Source organism: Sander vitreus, chromosome 23 (assembly GCF_031162955.1).
Source record: "Sander vitreus isolate 19-12246 chromosome 23, sanVit1, whole genome shotgun sequence".
Taxonomy (NCBI): Eukaryota; Metazoa; Chordata; class Actinopteri; order Perciformes; family Percidae; genus Sander; species Sander vitreus.
The window spans coordinates 9,296,168-9,319,764 of NC_135877.1; the positions used below are offsets into that span (position 1 = coordinate 9,296,168).

At 40.7% G+C, this 23,597-nt stretch overlaps 2 protein-coding genes across 2 annotated transcripts; both read left to right on the forward strand.

The window, feature by feature from the left end:
• Positions 1–37: 37 nt before the first annotated feature.
• LOC144537786 (fibulin-1-like) lies at positions 38–12,241 on the forward strand. Its single transcript, XM_078281669.1, has 17 exons — positions 38–780; positions 1,018–1,126; positions 1,857–1,992; positions 2,155–2,305; positions 3,082–3,153; positions 3,280–3,369; positions 4,215–4,352; positions 4,966–5,103; positions 5,184–5,327; positions 5,466–5,588; positions 5,737–5,880; positions 6,009–6,128; positions 6,220–6,351; positions 6,458–6,581; positions 9,369–9,511; positions 10,626–10,766; positions 10,899–12,241. Exons 1-17 carry the CDS (start codon positions 618–620, stop codon positions 11,036–11,038), a joined length of 2,208 nt encoding a protein of 735 aa, XP_078137795.1. The 5' UTR covers positions 38–617; the 3' UTR covers positions 11,039–12,241.
• A 1,231-nt stretch (positions 12,242–13,472) lies between these two features.
• Positions 13,473–22,589, forward strand: atxn10 (ataxin 10). The gene is made up of 11 exons (XM_078281594.1): positions 13,473–13,629; positions 14,181–14,372; positions 14,653–14,738; positions 14,831–14,927; positions 15,312–15,476; positions 15,626–15,706; positions 15,892–16,042; positions 16,225–16,342; positions 18,148–18,332; positions 20,519–20,582; positions 21,994–22,589. Exons 1-11 carry the CDS (start codon positions 13,502–13,504, stop codon positions 22,176–22,178), a joined length of 1,452 nt encoding a protein of 483 aa, XP_078137720.1. The 5' UTR covers positions 13,473–13,501; the 3' UTR covers positions 22,179–22,589.
• Positions 22,590–23,597: the final 1,008 nt, after the last annotated feature.

The window sequence follows — 23,597 nt, forward strand, 5'->3', positions numbered from 1 at the left end:
TCACCTTTATTTAGTTTTTTATTTAAATTTTTTGGAGAAAATGTGAAATGATGCAACCTGAAAAAGGTGGTTCTGATCCCTAACAAGCTCCACAAAGTTATGCTCATTTGCTAATGCTTATCCTATAACTTTGCTTCATTATGAATTACTTTGAGTAATATGAGTTCTGATCTAGTCAATTGTAACCAAACCTCTTTCAAAAACCTAAGCATTTAAAAAAAAAGAAGAAAAAGATCACTAAAGGAATTTGGACACTTTATAGGCCAGAATAACTTTAAACTTTCTTTTTTCTTTTACCTTTCTGTTTTACACTTTTTTTTTTTTTAAACCGACTTTTATTAAAATCCCCCTGTGTTATTTGTCTTCCACACAGACCACATCTACTTTGGTTTTATTGTTTCCCTTCGGGGACAATAACGTATATCTTATCTATTATCTTAGTATACTTTGGACTGTGCGCATTGTCGCATTCGATTAAATCCAATTATCGGCCGTGTTTGAATGATTCAGTAGTCCTGAGAGTTGAACACAGCCCCCTCCACCCCGCCCTCGCCGCCCTCTAATCTCAAAGCCTTCAAGTTAAGATCTGTGTCGCCTCTCCTGCTTCTCTGAAGGAGATGCTCTCTCTCCTTGACGGGTCGATTTTACACGGAGGAGACACACACCGTCCCCAGTTGCAGTCCATCCGCTGTTCGTCCCTGCCAAACATTTTAAAAGTGAGTCCGATGGCACGGTGGACAATACTTTTGTGGTCTTTATACGGAGTTCTGCATGGACAAGGTAAGACGGAACACCGACAAGTGTGGCGTTGAGATGCAGATTTTGAATACATTTTATTTTGGGGGATATTCCAGCTTAATGTGAGGTGCTGAAGGGTACTGTTTTTCCATGTACTGTCTGTCAATCTGAGAGTGTGAGCCCATTTGAATTAAATCTGACTCAGTCACTGGCACTCAGGGACAGCCATCCTATTTTTTTTTCTCCATCAAGCCTCTGCTGTGTATTTCTAATCCTCAGAGATTCAGCTTCCTACTATACAAAAGTGCTGTCAGGATGGGAGGACTCGGGCCCAGAATGGACAAGTCTGTACAATCCTCCCGCTCATCTCCTCCTCTCACATCTGCATGTAAGCAAAGCAACACCTGGTTTTCTTAAATGAGAGGGTCTCAAAATGTGACCCAGGGACCAAGGAAGGGTCAGTACAGAGGGAACGCATGAAGTTTGTATCAGAAACTATCTTTTGGGTATAGCGGTTCAGTTGGGGTCAAAATTAAATCACATGGGTTGCAGACAAACCTTCAAATGAGTGTGGAATTTTGCAGTGGGAATTGTGTATATCCTCTAAGGCAGCGTTTGCAGGTGTATGTTTAAAAGCAGGAAATACCCCCTGGGTTGCGAGCCCCAGATCATTTCCACAGCCCTCAACCATCCATCCTGCTGCAGGGGAGGATTGCCACATAGTAACTACACAGTAAGTACAGGCGTTAAGTGGCCCCCTGGAGCCTTTTAAAACTGAAGGGCCCTGTTTGACTGTAAGTACATGGAGGTGGTGAAATAGAGGAACACCTGGTCAACGCATGGAGGTCAGTGGAGGGAACATTCACAGAAGAACGGCATGGAGAGGGAGACTGAAGCATTTTTAATATAAAAAGTTTTAAAGTAGCTGCTAACGATTACAATGTCTTTTAAACTAAGGTTGCATATTCCATCATAAATAGACTTGCAGTCAGCTGATTGACTGTATCTAACGTAATAGCAAGCATTTCTTTACATGCTTCTTATCCAGTTCTTTTATCATAGAGCAAAGAGTGCAGTTTTTGTTCTGAATGAGGGACATTTCTGTTGTTTATTTGCAGGATCGCCCAGGAGCAGTGCTGTGCAGCAGCAGTAAGAGACCGACTCTGTGACAACGGCATCGAGATGGCCAAGGGGCAAGGGGCCTGCGAGAGGCCCTTCTTCGAAGGAGAGCCCTGGGAAACCAAAATCTCTAAGGTTGTCCTCTTTCTTAATGTCAATATCTTCAACCATTGCACGTCTCCTCCTCCGACACTTTGTAAATCAATTCATAGTGGGAATTGTTTTCCTGACAATATCAAGATTTCTTTTATTCCAACTGCCTTTCTTCCTGTTGCCCACTCTCTGTCCCCTGTTCAGATGTGTTGTGACTGCTGTGTGCTCGGCCTGATGATGGCAAGCCAGGGTTCGAGCTGTGAGCTCCAGGGTTTGTTGCTGGGGAGACAGTGTGCGTACCCAGCTAAAACCTGCTGTGGCAAAAACACAACAAAGGAAACCAAAGCAGGTACTAATGGGAAAAGACCCTGACAATCTTGTGCTTTCAGTCTTTTGTGTCTTGATTAGCTCAACTCTGTCTTATCATGAAAGAATGGCTACTGGCTGTCTGTGACACTCAAAACAATCCGAACACCTGGCCATTTGCACGCATTAGGTGCCAGAGGATTTACAGCACAATGGGGTTTGGTGCCCTTGTTTTTGTTTCTCGAAAAGGGCTGCAAATGATCCGGACCAACATTTTATTTAATTTATTAACACTTACAACTGCAGACTTGATGACTTTTTAGAAATTGGGGAAGCCATGACCATTTGTTAGTGGATTACCAACATTTATAACTGCAGTGTTACCAAATAGAAAGGATTAACACCAGCCAAAGGGATTTTTCACAACCTGGTGACCAGAATCTGTTCTCATTAAAAGAGTACTGGCTGATCTGTAGACACCTTGCCAAATGGTTACTCGGGCCAGCTGGTCTTGTGGCTTGTAGTTTTTGTCACCTAGCTGGCCTTTAGGTGAAAAACACAAACATGTGGGAAGGACAGAGCTGCAGAAACACTGGAGTTATTTGTGAAGAAATGCAAATCAGTGTCTTGCTGATGTAGAGCGATGCCAGAGTGATGAGAGCAGCATACCAATGGAAAGGCCACAGATTTTTGTGTCATACTATGTGACGGGGCACTGAAGTGTTTGACCCTGTGCTCTTTAGTTATTAAGAAAATTTGATTGTCTTTACTGTTAAAAAAAAAAAATCATGTTTGGTTTTAATGAGTTTTTTTCTTCTATAGCACCAGTGACAGAAAAGCCTGAGGCCAGAGTTACCGATACCGCCATGCCTCTTCAGGGATTGGACCCCTGTAGAGGTTTGGCACCTTCATTTCCTCAATGTGATCTCCTTTGTTATATTAAGAGTCTTCCATCAGCCAGTGACGTGATTCATGTGAACACTGTGATGTCTACTTCTTTGTGTGTCTCTCTGCTGTTTTCAGACTCCAATTGCTCCCAGTTGTGTGTAGATGATGGTTTATGTGCTTGCCTTGGTGGTTATCAACTGCAAAACGATGGAGTGACTTGTGAAGGTAAGTAATGTATAATGATCTTCTTCTTAAATGTGGGATGTGTAGCCCTTCTATGTGGCATGGCTCTATGGATGGCAAAATGACATTCATGATCCAGAATACATTTTAATAACTTAGTGATTATTTATTTTTTCATCTAGTGCCACCAGCAGGTCAACATTTAATTTGTTCAATACTTTGGTTTATGATGAAATATAAGGGTGTAAATAACATGTTGATTTTATTCAGGGGCCTACGATCGATATGAGATGATACATAAGCCCATTTAACACAATCGGTTACATTTATATATATTTACAGAAAACAACTAAAATATGATTTTACAATGTCATTACTAAGCTCTTCCAGGCATTTAAATTAAAAACAAACTACTCTCTACACCCTTTAATAAAAAGAATAAATATAAAGTGGGAATTTCAAAATAAGGGCGCATCTTATAGATGACGATATGTATTGATATTTTTTAACTTTGTATCGATAATATTGGATCGTTGAGGATTGAATTGATATATCAATCCATATCGATGTATCGTTACACCCCTAACGAAACACCTGCAAAACTAATGACATTCCCATTAGCAGCTGTGCTAATTAACAAATGTTAGCATGCTTACATGCTAAACTAAGATGGTGAACATGGTAAAAGCTCATACTTGCTAAACATGAGCATGTTAGCATTGTCATTGTGAGCATGTTGGCATGCTACCATTAGCATTTATCTCAGAGCACTGCTGAGTCCTAGCATGGCTGTAGAGTCAAACATGCGACTCCACAATCCACTGAAAATGCTTTTATATTCGGATAGATGGCTTTTCTTTTTTCTGAGTGGACGTCTCTCTCCTCAGATGTTAACGAGTGTTTGAATGGCGGTCACAACTGCGTCCTCGGCCAGGTTTGCATTAACACAGAGGGTTCCTTTCGCTGTCAGAGGGAAACCAGCTGTGGCACCGGGTATGAACTCAAAGATGACAACAATTGCCAAGGTAACAAGCTCAGAAAATCCTTTCTAATCCTGCAATTTTAGTTCCTTGATACCAACCATGACATGTCCTTTAGTTCAGGGGTCTTCAAGGACCCCTTAACTGAAAGAGAGACAGAGCAGGGACCCCCTACCACATATATTGTCTAAAATTAAGTTGCATATTAAACTGGGCCTACAATAATGTGTAGGGTGGCCTAAAGCCTTTATACATATTTTTTTTTGCATAGAATACTAAGCTATTAAAGTAAAATAGCCTAATGATTGTTGGCATTATTTTTTATAAATCATGTTTTAATGTAACACATACACGTGGCAGAGTGAATCCTTATTAACTGTATCTGTGGGTGGCTACCTTAGTGACTACCTTACCTATAGGCCAGTAAACAGTGGGGATTTATATTTGCTAATAATATGTTGGATTCATGTTAACTTTGTAATTTTCGAAAAGAACTTAAAAAAATTAACAATTATTTGGAGGCCCCCCTGCATTGACTCTGAGGACCTCCTGTTGAAGATCCCTGCTTTAGTTGACAGTGTTTCATGTAAAAAAAGAAAAACTATTTATGCATTGTATATTTATGCTTTCATCATTTTTTCCTGCTTGCCTGTTTCAGACATTAACGAGTGCACTTTGGGGACCCATAACTGTGGAGCAGAATTTGTGTGCACCAACACAGAGGGCTCGTTCCGCTGCCACCCAAAGGAGAGGTGCTCAGGCGGTTTCATTCAGGACGCCGTCGGCAGCTGTATTGGTGCGTTTAGTGTCACACTCAGGCAATAACATTTCCCAGGTAAAAAGTGAGCTGGCTTGCTTAATGTGTTTTCTCATTAGACGTAAACGAGTGTGTGGCCCATACCAGTCCATGCCTGCCTGGCCTGACGTGTATCAACACAGTGGGCTCCTACACCTGTCGCAGAAACATAGTCACCTGTGGACGCGGCTATCATCTAACTGAGGACGGCACGCGTTGTGAAGGTAGATACTGTCACAATAAATGATTTCCTGTTTGTAAAGTCTCCAATATTGTGTATTCCTTTGCTGCAAGACATCTTTGTTTCTCACTTTCCCCTGTTCAAACTAAAAGAGATGTAATTTGTCCCCTTTGTTTTACAGATGTGGATGAGTGTCGTACAGGGAACGTGTGCGTCAACCATGGTTGTGTCAACCTGATAGGCTTTTACAGCTGTGAATGCAGAACTGGCTTCATCTTCAACAGTATCACCAAACTGTGTGACGGTGCAGTACAAATTCATTACTATCTTTTAGTTTCAGCTATAATATTTTGTGCATATCAGCTATGAAAAAAAATATTTGTAGGTAAGTAGAGGATTAGAAGTGGCACAAGACAAGTGGATCTTTGGTAAAATCTGACGCAGATTCATAGTCTGTCCCCTGTGTTTAGACATCAATGAGTGCAGGCATTATCCCGGGCGACTCTGCACCCACAAGTGTGAGAACACAGAGGGGTCCTACAAGTGCAGCTGCACCATTGGCTTCAAGCTGTCCCAGGACGACAGAAACTGTGAAGGTCCAATCACTCTTCATTTCATTAATTCGTTCAACCTCTGTTGTGGATATACAATATCTCAGCTGTACGTTTTTTGAATCCATAAATGACACATTGTGATGTCTGTATCTGTGCCTGTATGCTGACAGATATCAACGAGTGTGAAGCCAACCCTTGCAGCCAGGAGTGTGCAAATGTCTATGGCTCATACCAGTGCTTCTGTCGCCGTGGTTACCAGCTGAGTGACATCGATGGGATAACATGTGAAGGTACTGCTAGACTTCATGGCCCTAATGAATGTAGCAAATCAACATGGATGTGATCACATACTAACTAGCCTTTACTGTCTGCTGCTTTCAGATATTGATGAGTGTGCTCTGCCTACTGGAGGTAATGTGTGTTCCTACCGCTGCGTTAACGCCCCGGGAAGTTTTTACTGTACCTGCCCACCCACAGGCTATACACTTGCACACAATGGACGCACATGCCTAGGTCAGTAGACAAACATTTGGTACCCTCAATAAAAACTGAGTTGTAAATTACTGATGTGTTGTTTTTCAATAAATGTCTAACATTTGCTCCCCCTCTGTGTTTTTAGACATTGATGAATGTGCAGCTGGTAGACATACCTGTTCTGTCTCTGAGAGCTGCTTCAACGTCCAGGGAGGATTTCGCTGTCTGTCCTTTTCATGTCCTCAAAACTTCCGGGTAGCAGCACAAGGGTGAGCACTGATGGCTATTTGGTTATGTCGAGCTGTTGAAATAAAAGGGTTGATAGTGCACAGCATGATGCATCTTACTCAGTATCAAGACATTTTTATTATTATTTTGCACCCTTTTTCTTATTTGACCCATATTTACTTTCATGTGGACTTGGTCGGTTTTTGGCCTGCTGTTAACATCTGCCTGCAGTTGTCAGGCAACGTCTCTCTCACTCTCCAGTTTCTGTCTATCACACCCTCTTTCTCCTCTCTTTTTCTACGCATGTACTGTACATGCATCCGTTTCTGCCCTTCATCCAATGAGTATTTCATTTTTTCCCTTTCAGCCGTTGCGAGCGATTAACTTGTGAGTTCACGCAGGATCCTGCGTCGTGTTTCTTGCTCCCGCTGAGAATCTCCTTTTACAACATCAGCTTCCCCACCAACACTCCCGTCCCCGCTGATGTTTTTAAGATGGGACCATCCAATTTCGTGCCGGGAGACAATATGCAGATCAACATAGTCTCCGGAGACGAGGAGGGATACTTCATCGTGCAGCAGCTTGCTCATGGAGGAGAGATCTCACTGCGCCGTACCTTAACCCAGCCCCGGGACTTCTTCCTGACCATGGAGATGAGGCTGATTCGCTACGGGATGGCACAACTGTACATGGCCAAGATTGCTGTGTTTGTCACACATGAGCAGCCCATCTGGCCCTAAAGAACATTTCCATATTAGAAGGCTGTGAAATTAATTTGCAGTGTTTTAAGTCTATCCCTATTTTGTCCTCACCACTTCTGTATTACATTGGTGGTTTTCATTTCTATCTTTTTCTTAATTTAGGAGTTCCAGTTCCAGGCTTCCATCTACTCCTTAATACAGTTAATAAGGGCCATATCTATAATTCTTGTTGAGTGGAAAAACACAATAATTCACCCGTAGCCAGAATGATGCTACAGCAGTGTGTTATGGTGAATTTGAGAATTTGATCTGGGAGTGTTTATTTAACAACAAAAATCGATTGATTGGTATAGTATTTATAAAGTGCCATCTTTTCTTTTCAGCATCCATCTGAGAAAATTGATAGCACTCTCATGTTTGTATGCTGAAAATGAAGCTTCAACAATCAGCAGCTGGCTAGTTTAGTTAAGCACAAAGTAGTCTATATTCACTACGTTGCGTTGCGTGCAAAAAAAAAAAAACTATTCCTCTATCATGGAGTAAAATAATTGATTTTACAGTAAATGATTGGTTATCAAGGCAAAAAGTTACAATTGTTAATTGAATTGCATTTGTATATGTAATATGGTATTGGGGATACATTTCTTTAAACAATGCATTGTTTTTCAGCTTGTTATGCTTTCTGGCATATGATGTAGCAGTAGATATATATATATAATATTAGGGCATTGTACCACTAGATGGGGCTCTTTAGCTGTTGTGGATCTCTACAACACTTGGACAGGATTGTTCATGCGTAATTATATGCATTGATTCCAGCCCACTCTACCTCATGTCTGTGTGGCAGCTTATCTTTATGTGTACTTTATATGTGTTTGGAATTAAAAAGTGACAGATAAAAATGGCTTTTCACTCTTTAATATTCAAGCAAAAACGCACTCCGGCAATGGTTTCTGCCACTACTCTCGTGCTGCCTCCGCTGTGGTCATTTCAAATGTTGAAAGCAATTTTTCCTATGATCTTTTCCAAGCGGCCTCACCATAGGATCAAACAGTCCTCGCCTTAGCGGATAGCAAGAAAAATAAGCGTGGCACTTATTTATGGGTACCTGGGGCTCAGCCAGCATGGGGGCTCAATTAGTGGTAGAGCAGCATTGCAGCTCATATGATGGATGGGGCTTTTAGTGTTGGTATTGGGTGGTTATCAGTTAATTTGCTGTAAATGATACCAAAAGGCCAGTAGCTCTGTTGGTCAGCTGGATAAATGCAGCTAGACAACTTTTCCACTGTTCCACTTTCATGCTGCTGGTTTCTGGGGTTTAATGCATATTGAGTATGCATTAAGATTGAAAAAATGTAAATACATGATATACATGAGGTAATTATTCTCTTAAATCTTTGGATCATGTCACTTCCTACTTTCCAAAATGCTAAGTTAATTATTTCAAATATGTAAAAATAGTGAAACGCTGTATGTAATAAGAAATAATAATAGTATCTGTATTTTCCAGAGTCTTATTTTGGAATGGCATTACATAATCGTTTGGAAATGCTTTTATGCTGATTCTGTCAAAATTGTGATCTTTTTACTTAGTTTACCACATGAATATGATGCCATTGATCACATCAAATGACATTCATTCTTACGCCTGTTTTTTACCATCCCGATTTCCTTTCATGGTATTTCCCTGGCGTGGAATACCACTCAATCATCTCTGTGGCTTTGGCCTCATGCTTAGCGGGCAACTTGGACTCACCTGCTTGCTGCTAATTACATGGCTTTGCTCCCTTTGCAGTTTTTAAGGCCATACTTGAAAGCGCTACTGTCTTCACGTTGGGGAACCCAACAAACATGATTTTAGGTTGTGAAATCAGGGTTTGGACTCTTTTTAAGGCACACGTTCCTTGGTTAACCATGGAGGTCTATGGGGCTATTCAGGTGTTGCCAGGTTCTTTTTGCTCAACCCAACTGTGGAGCTTTGGTCAAAGACTTTTCTCATAATTGCTGTTGCATGTACTGTATCGGTTGAAATTGTGAGAAATTCACACTTCTCCTTCAGATTGTGTGTATTCCTCTAAATCTCCCTTTTTCCCATTTCTTTCAATCCTTCCTTCTTGTCCTTTCCAGACCCAAACAAGATGCTTCAGTCAGTCTGCGTTGTAGTAAGGCCTGCCAAGCTTATGACATCAACTGCAATCGCGACACCTCCCACCTCATCACCTACACCTCCATCTCTCTGCCAACCTTCAGAGACTTCAGTAAACCAAAAGGTAAGACAAGGTCTTAGTATATGTGCAGCCTTGATGTCCTTCTTTACCTGGTGCATTTAGAGTACATGTGGTGATGTGCATGAGTTTCTATAATGCAGGTGTGAAGTTTGGTTGAGTCCCATAGTCCTTAATGGGTAAGAGCTTTTTAGTGGTTATAATAATCTAGTAATCGTTACCTTGGGCAAATGTTTATCATACTTAATTTTTATATTATATTTATTGGTTACGAGACTGTTGAAAGGCCATAGTTGTCATAGCTAAACCAAAAACCTCACAGATTCCACTGGTTAGTTGGATTACTATTTCTATAATGAGCTACCTCATTTGACAACTCCACAATACTATTAAAGGTGCAGTAGGTAAGACTTATAAAACTAACTTTCTGTCATATTTGCTGAAACTGACCCTATGTTCCAGTAGAACTACATGAAGCAGGTCATTTAAAAAAAAAAAAAAAACCCGGCTCCTTCGGCACCACCTACAGCCTGTAGTGCGATTTGCAAAAATCCACAACTCCCTGTTCAGATGCACCAATCAGGGCCAGGGGGGTGTCTAACTGCGTGTCAATTACTGCTCATGCACACGCATTCATTCTCCCTTGTGGGGGGAGGGGCTTAGGAGACAGTTTTGGGCTTTAGCGGAAAGGGGGGAGGGACTGAGAAGTTGTCGATGTTCACATTTTTTTGGTAGGATCTTTTTTTTTGGTAGGATCTTCGCAATCCTACCTAGGGCACCTTTAAATTGCATTTTTGTCACGTTTTCAAGGCTAACCTAAATTCCACATATTAAGATAATCCATCATAACTCTTGAATACAATTGTTTTCATAAGATATTCATTTTCATAAACCCCTGGTTATTCTGAACAGAGTTTTTGGCTCGGACCTGAAAGAGTTACCTTGGTAGCTTATAATAGCAAATTCTATTATTCACAGCCTCATTGTAATACAACTTTCCACCCACCAACCTACCACAGCACTTAAGATTCAATTACTTGTTTCAACCCACAAAACAATTGTTTAATCAACTCATAAATATCTAATTTGAAGAACCAAATGCACTTTGTGGTTTGCTTCTATCAAACGAAAACCAACTTTATACCAATTCTCCCAATAGAAATAATTTTCCTGCAGACAGTTACGGCGGATAACCCTGCTCCTCTCCCCGGGGCTACCAGTGTTTTCTTTGACATCCTGGCTGCAGATGAACAGTTCTCTTTTGAGGTGGAGAAGCGCTCCCACAAGGGCATGATTATGGGTAAGTGGAGAGAGTATCACTTGGAACCAGGCAGTCAATCATTTATGAAATCCTTTAATAAACATTATACAGATATAGCATTGACTTGAAACTGAATCTCAGTCACTAATCCCAATCTGTGTCATCCTTAAGGTGTGGTTCGGCAGGTGAAACCTATCACTGGCCCCAGGGACTTTGAGTTGAAGGTGGCTATGAACTATGTCAAGTCAGGGGTCATTTCCCATAGCAACGCTGTCATCATCCATGTCTTCATATCGGAGTTTTGGTTCTGAGCTGAGCTATGGAGTGAACGATACTCCATCAGCAATACAACACATAACGTGACAAATATAGTTTTTAATATCTGGAGGCGCCACACTTATCTTGCTGAACATTTGAAAACACCTCAAATGTTAATGCTGTTGCACGCAAGATGAGATAATTTCATTTGCAAATGTTTTAGATGTACTGAAAACAGTTACAGAAGCAGTTTGCGACCCATCCAGGTAGTTAGTTTACAATAGGTCTTTGTAATTTTCAACACAATATACACATATTATTATTATTATACCGGTAAGACAAGAACACAAAAAGGTACCGGACTTTGATTTGATTTTATTAGGATCCCCATTAGCTGATGCAGAACATCAGCTACTCTTCCTGGGGTCCACACAAACCATAAAACATTACCCAACAGATAAGACGTTTTCAGACAAAAACAGCCACATGATATACAAATAAGAGCAGTATATCTAGCATTGATCTTTCTTGCAAATATAACTATACATATTCCTCTTCATATACTCTTATAAATATTACACTAAATACATAAGCACTGAATATAGAAAAGTTAAATCTTACAGCATCTTTGTATACATGAGCTGAGGATGATGCGAATGTCATTACTGTTTATTCATTAACCAAAGTATTGGAAAAAGTGAAAATTTGACCTGGTGGTGGCATTGGCTGGTCAGGGGATCTCCATAGTTATTACGATACACCATGTGTCAACCATAAATGTCTATACCCAATTTTTGCCAATCTATCTGATAGTTGTTGACATATTTAAGTGGTGGTGGACTGATCAACCAACCAACATCGTAAAACTTTATAGAGCCACGTCGCTAACATGGCTGAAAAGTTATTTTTCACTCAAAAATACTAATGTACCTCATCATTAAAAAATACTAATTTCTCACTTGATACCTCTACCCCAGATGTGTTGAAAGTTACATTTAAAAAAACAAAAACAAAAAGTAATGTAGTAGTAATAAACAGGGTGCCCTTATCTCCCTAATCTGTCTACCGTGTTTAACTTGAATTCAGACTTTGTTGTCATGAGTGCCACTATAATAGACTGTTGGTTGACCTGTGGAACTGATATTTGCTCCATTTCATTTCGTTTTGACAGACCAGATGTGACATGCTTCATTTGATAAAAGCTTAATCTACGCACTTGCTTTCAACATTGATTGTGTTTTGTACTATAAGACTGTAACAACCATCTGTGAATAATAAAGACTGTGCGGTTAATTATGTTCATGTTTTTTACTAAAAAGAGCTCGATCCTCTACCACAGCAGACTAAATCAACCATCCTCTACTTAGCATAACTGCGGTTTCAGAATAACTCAAATCTGATAGGGTGTCCTGTTATTCCTGTAACTCAACTCTTCAGATTCCCTATCACAACATACCACTTCCAGTTTGTGAGGATATTTCCAGTTATTCTACTAACTAATGGGAATCCTTTCCTGGGAATGTTTTGATCTTCGAATACCTCATCCCAAAGCTGACAAATTGCTTGAGGTGGATAGTCTACTTCTTACCATCCATAATCAACTCTCTTCCACATCGATCTGCTTTTTCACCACTGCTGTGCTGTGCCTGGCCAGTGAAAACACGGGGCAACCATACTGAGGCAAATCCTGTAATCTAAAATTTGCCACTGCATGGAAATTCCAAAGGCTTGTCCTGTGGTTTGTTGTCCCACAAATTGTTTGGGCTCAATGAATTGATCTTCTGACTTTAAACGTTGCTTTAGGTGAATGGATTTCAGATGTGAGTGCTGCACTGTACAGAATGTCCATCTCAGGAATTATTGGATGTTATAATTTGGGTATATCTAAGTATAGCTACACAGCACACTAATCAAATAATACATGTAATGGGAGCTGCCATCCTGCCCAAAAACACTCCCAAACACCTTATCTTAGACCCATAGTGGTGAAGTTAAATTGATGTATATAACACTGTAAAACATGCTTATTACAAAGCGGGTAGCCAAGATCTTTGAAATAAATTGTGTAAAAAATGATGACCGAAAGAGCTAAAAAAAACTAGTAGTTTGTTTATTGGTTACACAGTTCCATGAATTATCAGCCCAGTTTCTCTCAATAAATTAATCCAACACTGACCAAGATTTGAATAACATTTTCAGAGTTCTCTCTTCTTTGTGTCTTCTGTATGTTTGTACCACAGAGGAGAGTGACTTGACAACTGTGTGAAAACAGCAGCACATGCTCTAACTCCGCCTTTTACCTGGATTAAACCAATAGCGTGTTAGATATTTATCCGGACGTCCCGCCCACACGATTGAACCCGCTGATAGATGCTAGATCGGATCCACCAAAGGACTTACCTCGTGACCCGCATTATTCTGCCTCTGATTGGCTTACCCTGACCAATCCCCACTCCTCATGCCCGCCTAAACCTAACCACGTGTAATGGATCCGATTTAGCATTTACAAAGGAAACATGGCAAATACCGACAGCACCCTGGACATCTCACCGTCTATCGCTGGTATTTTGAATGAAGAACACTGCCCTGAACACTTACAGGTTTTAAAAACATTCACGGCTGCGTTACGGGACAAGGAATACAGGTGCGGACAACGTCTTTTACTGCCCCTTTGAAAGGAAACCTAGTATGTTAGCTTAACGTTACCCGCTAAGCTAGCTTGAAGTGTCTGCTAACGTTACTGTCAAATATAGCTAGCTAACGTCCGAACACCGGTGCAACGTTAATGTTGTGCACTCGGCCGGTTTGTTGTCCTTTCTGTGTTAATAAACAGTAAGGTGGAGTTCATTAAGCCACCGAACTATCCATTTCAGCTGTTGACGTCACTTACAAAGACGACTGTGCTAGCTAGATCTCTGGATTCAGACATTTTGAATTGTCATAGCAGGAAAAGCACAGGTGTATCTAATTACTAATGATGGCGCCGTACCGTCGAATAGTGTTTCCCTTCTGTTAAAATCAAATGCGCATCGCTTACACCTGTTTTCGGTCATTTAACATGTCTGCTGAGAAACAGGCCTATTTATCTGAAGTTTCACTCCACATTTTTACTCTGGTTGCCCCCAGGCTTGGGTAACGTTACCACTGCAATAAATGAACTGTCTTTACTTTTTTTGGTCAACTCTCTGTTCTCAGAGATGCTGTGAAGGAGGAGGCGTTCTCCAGTCTTCTAAATGTGTTGTCCCGACTGTGTGATGAGCTTCATGCTGCCAGCTGTGACGATCAGGACCTGCAGTCTGTCGCCCTGCAGCTGCAGTTGACCGCTGAGTGCTTTAGGGCTCAGAGGAACTCCTGTGTCCAGAGCACTCGCAACCAGAGTCTGCTCAGGTAATAGGATTAGTAGATGGGAGAGTATAAAACGGATATAGGAAGATGACAAACTGTATGGTCTCAAACATTACCGTAAAGTTAAACATCTTTTTGACACCGTATCAAAGATAATTCAACTTTGTAAGTTGCAAAATTGTTATTACATTGTTAATGTATTCGATTGCATTATACAGTAGGTGTTCATGTTATTGTGTCCACCTTCTTAGCAAATAAATGAGCGTGCAAACTAAATATACAGCAGGTACATAAAATAAATCATTTGGTTTTTTTCCTCTAGGGAGCTTGGTTTCATTGATGTATCCCTTAAACTCCTAAGCTTCTTTCAGACCGCACATCTGGAGAGCAGAGATGGCATATTTGAACGTAAGTCTAAAATTAGGTAATTGTAATAAAATGATTCGATTTTTTGGTACTGAACTTTTTTTTATTTTTTATTATCTTCCTCTATGGCCCAGCTCTTCGTTGTGGGATCCAGTTTCTCGGTAACTTATCGGTTGGAAACCAAATGTGTAAAGATGACATTTGGCAGCTGAGCTTCCCAAATCTTCTCCTGTAAGTTTTGCGTGCCACAGTTGCAGTAATGTACTTTAACACAGTGAGCAATACTGTTGAATAAAATTGTTATAATTCACATTGTGTTTATTCATTTATGATTGTTCATACGTTTTTTAAAGTTCCCAGTAAATGGTTTGTAGGGGCATCCTGGTGGCTCATTGAGCTAAGGTTCACAAGCTAGCCCTAGACTTTATAAATATTATCCACATCTCTCTGTCTCTTCCACACTAAAAACCTAGTTGATTTGAGACCTCATTAAGCCCTTTGCTTTATACAACAATAAACATTCTGTATCCGTATTTCTATTTGTGAAATCTTTATTGTAGACATTTGTAGGCAAGCATTTGTCCTAACATTGAATCAACCCAAACGTGTGAACAGGCAGCTGCTCAGTGTTGATGATGAGAAGGTGGTCAGCTATGCCTCTATGGTACTCCACACATGTCTGGATGAAGCCAAGGTGGAAGAACTGTCTGATCCTCAGAACATCCAGCTGGCACTCAGGGTGATGGAGCTCTGTAGGACCCAACCTGACCTGGACTGGACGTAAGAGTGTGTGTCTGGGTTGGTGTGTGAAGCAGTTGTAATTGTTTATATGTCTAAAGAGTTCAGTGTGTGTGTATCATGTCAAAGAATTACCTACTATTATCTACTCCTAGTTTTTATATATTTTTTTTATATTCCTTCATTCACAGGGTTCTCATTGCTACCCAGTATTTCCTCAAGTCTTCAGCTCTGGTGGAGAGCATGTACTCTGGGATGTCTCACCATGAAAGGTACTTTACTTTTAAAGTAGTGACAGACAATAAATGTCCCTAGACCTATAATACCCTCTTACATTACACAGAAGCTGATGTTATAAACCTCTAATAAAATACTTTTCTGATACTGCAGTTAAACAAGTTGTTTGGAAGTTGAAAAGCTAATACAACTTGTTTGGTGTGTGTGTGTTGTGTGTCAGAGTTACTCTATTAGAGCTGCTCTTTGCCCAGCTACAAGAGGACGACTCTTGTGGCATCCCTCCCAGTGTGGCTCGCTTCCTGGCCAATTCCTTCCAGAAATGTTGTGGAGCTGTGCTGACACTCGCCACTGGCTCAGCTTCCAATGATGAGGTACAGATAGTAAACCTGACTGATGTATGTGAACACAGAGGAGTGTTGGTATTGTGTTATTTCCCTCATGAAACATTTGGAGAACTTTTTAGTTCTAGTTTTCCCATTAGTCCCCTCCCTATCATCTCACATCCGACGTCCTTTCCCCACGTGACCAACTCCTTGGTTGCAATCCCCTGTAGGTCCTGCAGGAGGCACTGACCGTGATTAGTCTGCTGGACGTGCTGTGTGAGATGACCTCAGACCACAGGCAGTTCATGTTTCTCCAGGACCATCCTGACCTTCTAGTGACCACTGTTGGTAAATGAAAACATAGACTCACACAACCTCTCTGACCGGCTCCACAACTGGAGTTTGTGGGTCCAATTTGGCTGTCTTATGGTAAATATGTTATCTGTACACCATAGACACTCCTTGAAATGGTGAAAGATACAGATACCCATCAAATCATCCACAGAAAACAGATTTTCCTGCAGCTTCCTGGGGCCCGTTTCAGGAAGGAGGTTTAACAAACTGAGTCTTACCCTGATCTCTGAGTTGATTTACCCTGAGATGGGAAACTCTTGAGTTTTCGGTTCCAGAACAGCTGATTTGAGTTGGTTCAGTCAACTCGGAGTAGGTTGACTCAGTTAAGCGCGTGCACCACCACTATAAAAAGGCAACATGAATGGAGCCATGATACTACGATTCACCATGGTAACAACCACAAACACACGGCAGAAATACTAATGCGCACATACAGCAAGTTTGAATATATATTTTGTTAAAAAAGCAACACGGCTGCTACTGCAAAATGGCGAAAATTGGTGTGGGAGAAAATTGCTGCTTGAGTCAATGTGTAAGCTCTAATATAGTGTATTAATTTCATATTTAATCACAGGTAACCTATAATATTACTGGTGAAAACTGGAATGGTAGTACACCTTTCATTTAGGTGCAATCCTGTGGGCAAAAAAGTAAACTACTAATCCCATTCTGAGGCTGCAGCACCATCATTAACAGAATTATGATTTATAATCATTTATTTCTTTTAAATGTCTCTGGGAACTCTACAAAAACATTTAAAAAACGTTTCAGAGCAATCGAGTCACACTCTTCTGTCTTCTGATGGCACTTTGCTATACACTGGCTTTACTAATATGCATACATGCAGTACATCAACAACGTTGTAAAGAAAACTGCCGTTTGCAAAAAAACGTAATGCGACACAAAGAATGTGCTGGGATGTAGAGCATGTCCACGATGGGTGACATTAGTGATATGGGGACAGATAAGGTTATGTAGGCTACATAACTGATAGACTGGGAAGAAAAACGATACCGCTCAAATAGGTAGGCTAGTATCTGGAAATGAAATTCATCTATAGGCGGGGCCTCAATATCCTCTCCCGACGTATGTTTAACTCCCTGCGAAGTTATACAGCTTCTTCAACGGGATCGTCGACAAAAGGAAATGCCATGTTCGGAACAACATTTTATAATCAGCCTGATATAGTTAATAAACCTACACATTTTTTTATTCATGCAGATAACAAACTGCGCTAAAATGTGCCTGATACAGACTGACTGACTGAATGAATGAATGAGGAAATGACAGAGCTGAGAGGAGGCTGAGAGAAACTCAAGGTTTCTTGAAGAAAACCTGCTCCCGACCAGGTTAGGTTCACAGACTCTGTTACCATAGTAACTGACTCTGAGGTTAAGTTACCTCGCTTTCTGAAACGGGCTGGAGTTACCCCTCTCTCTCAGGTTTGATTAACCTCTCTTTCTGAAACAGAAAACCCAGAGTTTCCCTCCTCAGGGTTAACAAACTCAGAGTTTTCACTAAACCTGCTTTCTGAAACGGACCCCTGCACACCACTGTGCCTAAAAACACAGAAAAGTTCAGATTCACATAAGTTTGACAGAAATCACTTTATGGGGTACTGAAACACCAATAACACGTACATTTATCAAGAAATTAAAAACCATAATTCAAAATCCATAATTTGAATAATAAGATCAATGTTATGGTTTGAATTTAAGATTGGGGTATATTATGTGTCTTTCTACATCTTGATACTCTGTGTGCTCTCTTGCTTTTCACTCTTTACTTTTTCTCTGCAGAGCTCCTGGGGCAGGTACATGCTATAGGGAAGGCCAGTAAGAATATTTTCAGTGCTGCTCAGAACTTCTCCTCCTTCAGTGGAGATGGAGACCCTTCCTCCCATTCTCCTGTCATCAGTTTCAAGGCCCACCTCATCCGGCTGATAGGAAACCTCTGTTACAGCAATACCAACAACCAGAACAAGGTTAGGAATGGCTGGTTGGATGAAAGAACAGAAACATTGGTCCTTGACACCTGTAGTTTTGTTCAGTTGGTCTGGACCAAGTGAGAAAAGTGTTGCCTTTTAGTTGTGGTCCAGTTTGTTTTTCGATGTTCACTCGCCTGCATTTGTGTATGTGTGACTGCAGCCTTACTCTACGACAGAGTTCAGTTGACAGCTTTCTAAATAAATCGTTCAAAATGCTGTTTTTTTTGTTTTAATGAAACCAAGCAGGTTAGGTATAAAAGCACCCTAACAAACTGATGGCTTAATTTTTTGTAATTAATTAGCAACCTTAAATGATCAATTATGCTGATGCCACATCTTGGACGTGAAGAGTGAATGGATAGTTAAAATTGGTTTCCTGTGTAGGTCAGAAACAAAATAAAATAAAACCTTTTAATTTGATACGGTTGTTCTTTGGTCTACAAACATTGTTATTAAAATCCGCTTTTACAAAATGACTACCATTGTAATATTTCACCAAATGACGGTCCTCAAAAAGCTGATGTCTGGAGATTTTAAGAAAGAGAAACTGCATAGAATACCTACAGCTAGGTTATTGTTGGTTGGCATGCTTATTCATTAGATTTTTTTTTCTCTGGGATCTGAGAGCCTTTGGTAAGCACCCTTGATCAGTCTACATAATTGGGTCATAGGTCAAGAAGTGGTCTGGGAGGCCCCCATGGTCTTTCTTTGACAGACAGATCTCTACGCCAAATTAGCATGTTTGGAGTGCAGGTTCTAGTAGTGGGCTGTTGTGTCAAACCACATGATCTCCTGAGAAAACTGAGGACTGCAAATAAGTGTAATGCCTAATGAAGCATGAGGCTGTGTGTTTCTGTGACTGCAAGACTACGAGTTCTTTCAACACAACTTGTTTTGCACTAAAATGTGAAACATTCCTTTCCTTTCCTCTTTGGTGATTTTTATCAGTTCCCTCATCAGTATCTGTCCGCATCTCACTATTAATACAAAGCACAGCAGGATCATAAACGGGTGGGGAGGAGTTTGCCTCTATCTCCAGCACATTATAGACTCAGTCCTACTTAATAGAAACGGATTTGTGGAATGCTTGTGGGATGGCCACCCTCAGTTGGCCTCTATAATGTTTATGGATGCTGATCTGTGGTCTGTCAGTGGTCTGAAATCACCCCATATCTGTTTTCACTAAGATCGCTTCCAGTAAACCAAATGTCATTCTGTTCACCTTTGGGAGAGGTTGTAATTTAAGATGCATGCAAAGCGCTGAACTGCGTGTACCGGACTGAAGTCAGTGTCCAGTCGCTTGTTATTCATGTCTTTATGGGTAAGCAACTTCAAACAATCATTTTGAAAGTGGGAAATCAGACCTGGGAGCTTACTCACTAGTCAGCGACTTCCTTTCTTTGACAATTTAAATGACATTTCCATTTTCGGAAACTCAGCACTTTGTCTCATTCTAGAGCACCCACCAGTATGTTTGGAGGGTAACCACAATGGCAAAAGAGAGGCAACAGCAAGCAAAGACGATAATTAAGCCTATAGAATCAGACAGATGATACAGAGCAGATCCCTCTGTTGTGACGGCCCTAGACTAACCCACAACCACAATGCTGCTTATGCATGGATGTGAGGCTCTGCTGAGGACAGGGACACTCAGGTTGAATACATTTCTTGCCTTCAAATGAATTTGTTCTCTTTTAAAAAGTGATCACTGGCTAGACTGCACTGTTTGACCAAATCCTACTCAATGTAACATTTCTATGTAAGATTTAAATAATGTTGATGAGAGCTTTCTCTTCTCTTTTTGTCAATGAGAATAGGCATTCTGTGCTAGTATATTTGTTTTTCACAATATATAAAGCATGGACTTCAGAGTTGTGTGGCGAAAAGCTAAAACTATTGGTGCCATTGATACTACTATCTAACTTAGTTTTTCAGTGATGTAATTTCAGGTTTTCTGTTGTCCCAATGTTGTTTCATCAAGACAATCAATACAGAATGCCCTGATGCATGGTGTAGCATATACAGATACTTGATTGAACACTGTGGAATTAGTTTTATTGAGCTAAGGAAGTTGTCAACTAAAGCATTGTTCCAGAACTGGTATTAAACCGTGAACATGGAAAGTGAAAACAGACATGTTTACCAGTCCATTATTTTACACTTTACTGACCTTGTTTCCTCAGGTGAGAGAACTGGAAGGCATCCCCCTCATCTTGGATAACTGCAGCATAGACAGCAACAACCCATGTATCCTTTAACATAAGTTGATGGTCTGGACATACAAAACCATTTGTGTTTATGTACATATATTTCAAGTTTATCTAAAATCATTGTTCATATTTATGCCCAAAAGTCCTTTTAGGCCTTGTATATCTTATCCTGGCACTTTTAGAATTGAGTTTGGCATGTACAGGAAAGCTGGTGGGTTTGCAACCAAACATTTGTGTGTGTGCGTGTGCGTGTGCGTGTGTGTGTGTGTGGGGGGGGGGCTGGGCTGGCCGGCCGAAAAAAAACCTGTTGAATATTTTGTGTTCACCACCTCTCGATCAACTTTTGCTTGCAGCTGGTTAATGGTATCAACTGATTAGCTGACTTCATTACTGAAGTCTGTTGCGCAGCTTATAAATGCTACTTTTTGTTTTGAGGAGCGTTCAAGTCTGTCAATGTATCAGAAAGTTAAGACGGTTACATGGTAATTAGTGCTGCTTTTGTATTAGTTTGCTTTTTGATATGTGTTTGTTTTTCAGCCCCCGTTTACATACATTGGGGAGGCATAATATTATAAACAAGTGTTAATTTGATACAACATGAACAACATCACTAACCACTCACATAGTTTTGTTCACATTGTCAACAAAAACAACAGTGTAAGCTTCACAAAGATAAGATCTATTGAAGGACTGTTGTGTCGGTTTGTATTAGATAGTACTGGTCTATAATACAGTGATAACTGTACTGAGGTCCATCTTGAAGTGGAGGTACAGTAATGTACATATGTGCTTTTTGTGGCCTTTTTCACAACACGTTGACAGGCTTTAAGAACACGCCGAATTCTGTTTTATTTGGAGTACACTGCTAGTCACTAAGCTCAAACCCCTAAGCCTTTCTCATCTCCATCCACTGTCTTTTAACCAGGTCAATAGTCTGAGCCCAGTCTTTGTCCCAGTGTGCCTCTCCCATACATGCTTTACATGCACATGCACATGCAATCCACTCTGTCCACCTTTTTCATGTAGGTGTCAGCATTTCTGTTCAGAAAAAGATTGTCAAAGAAAAAAATGTTTATAGATTTATGCGGGAAACTTGAGAGGGCTGAGCTGAGACTGTTTTAAATCAGAAAACACAACTTGTCTGTGAAACCTGTTTGTTTGTTGGGCTGTCTCATCGACCTAAGGCGAATACCAGGCACTTGTGAGTTTGACATTAAAAATGTTTGGCCTGTGTTGCATGTACATACTACTGTTACCTCTTTACCATTCTACCTTTTCAATACAGTTTAACCACCTTTTTTTATTTATTTTTCTCCGCGTATGCATTTTTTCATGAAATCGATTTTGTAAATTCATCTTACAATTACAACACTTGCACATGCTCATGTTGTGTTTCTTTCTGTGTAATTGAAATTCCGACGTTGCTGTCCTTAACCGGATACCTCTAGTTATCAGTCAGTGGGCCATCTTTACCATCAGGAACCTCTTAGAACACAACATGCAGAACCAGGAGCAGGTCAGCGCCCTGGAACGTCGTGGCACCGCTGACTACTCTGCGCTCAAGGAGTTGGGTTTCCTGGTGGAGGAGCGAGACGGAGGCTTGCTGCTCAAAACTGTGAGGAAAGACTCTTGAAAACCTTAGAGGAGCACCCGGAGAAAGGAGGCCCCCAACCCGCAAGCAGGTTTTCATGCAAAGTATTTGTTTAGAAAGGAATAAGGTACATGTGCACACATATACACTTATGTGAACATGTGCTCTTGTTGTGCTGCAAGCCTCATTAATGTTACCTAATACTTAAGCTTCTTCTGCAGGTGAATTACCTGTCCACTACTAAACATATACATGTTGTGTCTGTCCAGAATAACTTGACAGCCACACAGCCGCTAGATTAAGAAGAAAAATGCTTTAGAATGAGAGATTTCTGTCAGAAGTATATTTAAATTACTTTTCTACCTAAATAATGCTTGCACTCATGCCCAGATGGGGCTTAAGATATTATTGATACACAAAAGGCCCATGGGGGTCCCCCTGGTAAAAAACAAAGGTCAAGACATCGGGAGCTCTTGTTTTGTCTTGACCTGTGTCTAGGAAATGAAGAGTTTGGGAGAGGCGAGCGCATGCTGGTACCTTTGGCAGAGCTGATGCTTTGTGGTTTAATCCAAAGACAAAGAGCACCGCAGCGTCTGGGCTTTTCACAGACACTGATGTTACCAGCAGGGGTTGGGATTTAATCCTAGGCCCATAGTGACTTCTGCAGTAACCGCGAAAAACAGAGAATGACCAAAACATGAAGTAATCAACCGCCTTACCTACTTAGATGGTTGTGTCGTTGCCAGGGGGACATTCAAACGCTTAAAACTATTTATCTAAACTGGCAGGATATTAATATTATAATCTAAGGACATCTAAGTGCAAAATGCAATACTAAAACTAATAACTGACAGTATGCATGTTTTGTAATTTAAAAACAATGCTCAGTATACAGCATGAGCTTGTTACTATCTCAGCTTCTTGTAGGCTATAACAAAATGTTGAGTTTTATACTAACGTAGTGAATTTCATCTTATTCTTATCTTTTTTCCATTTCATTGCATAGTACTATAGATACATACTGTAAGAGATGAGGTCTTATGGCATGCATCATAGATCATTATCCATTCGTTAAACTCACAACATTAAGTACATGTTTTAGACTGCTCTTCGCTCAGGGCAAGCTGTGTGTGTGTGTGTGTGTGTGTGTGTGTGTGTGTGTGTGTGTGTGTGTGTGTGTGTGTGTGTGTGTGTGTGTGTGTGTGTGTGTGTGTGTGTGTGTGTGTGTGTGTGTGTGTGTGTGTGTGTGTGTGTGTGTGTGTGTGTGTGTGTGTGTGTGTGTGTGTGTGTGTGTAGAGATGGTGATTCTGGATCAGTAGACAACGCATGAGAGCATACTGAAAGTGTACATCCAAAGAGTGAGTGACTCAGACCAGAAGCATTAGTTTGCAGAATGACATCCCTCCCTGCTCCTCCCGTTGCTGGATAAGCTGAACAGTCCTGACACCTCAACAATGCAGC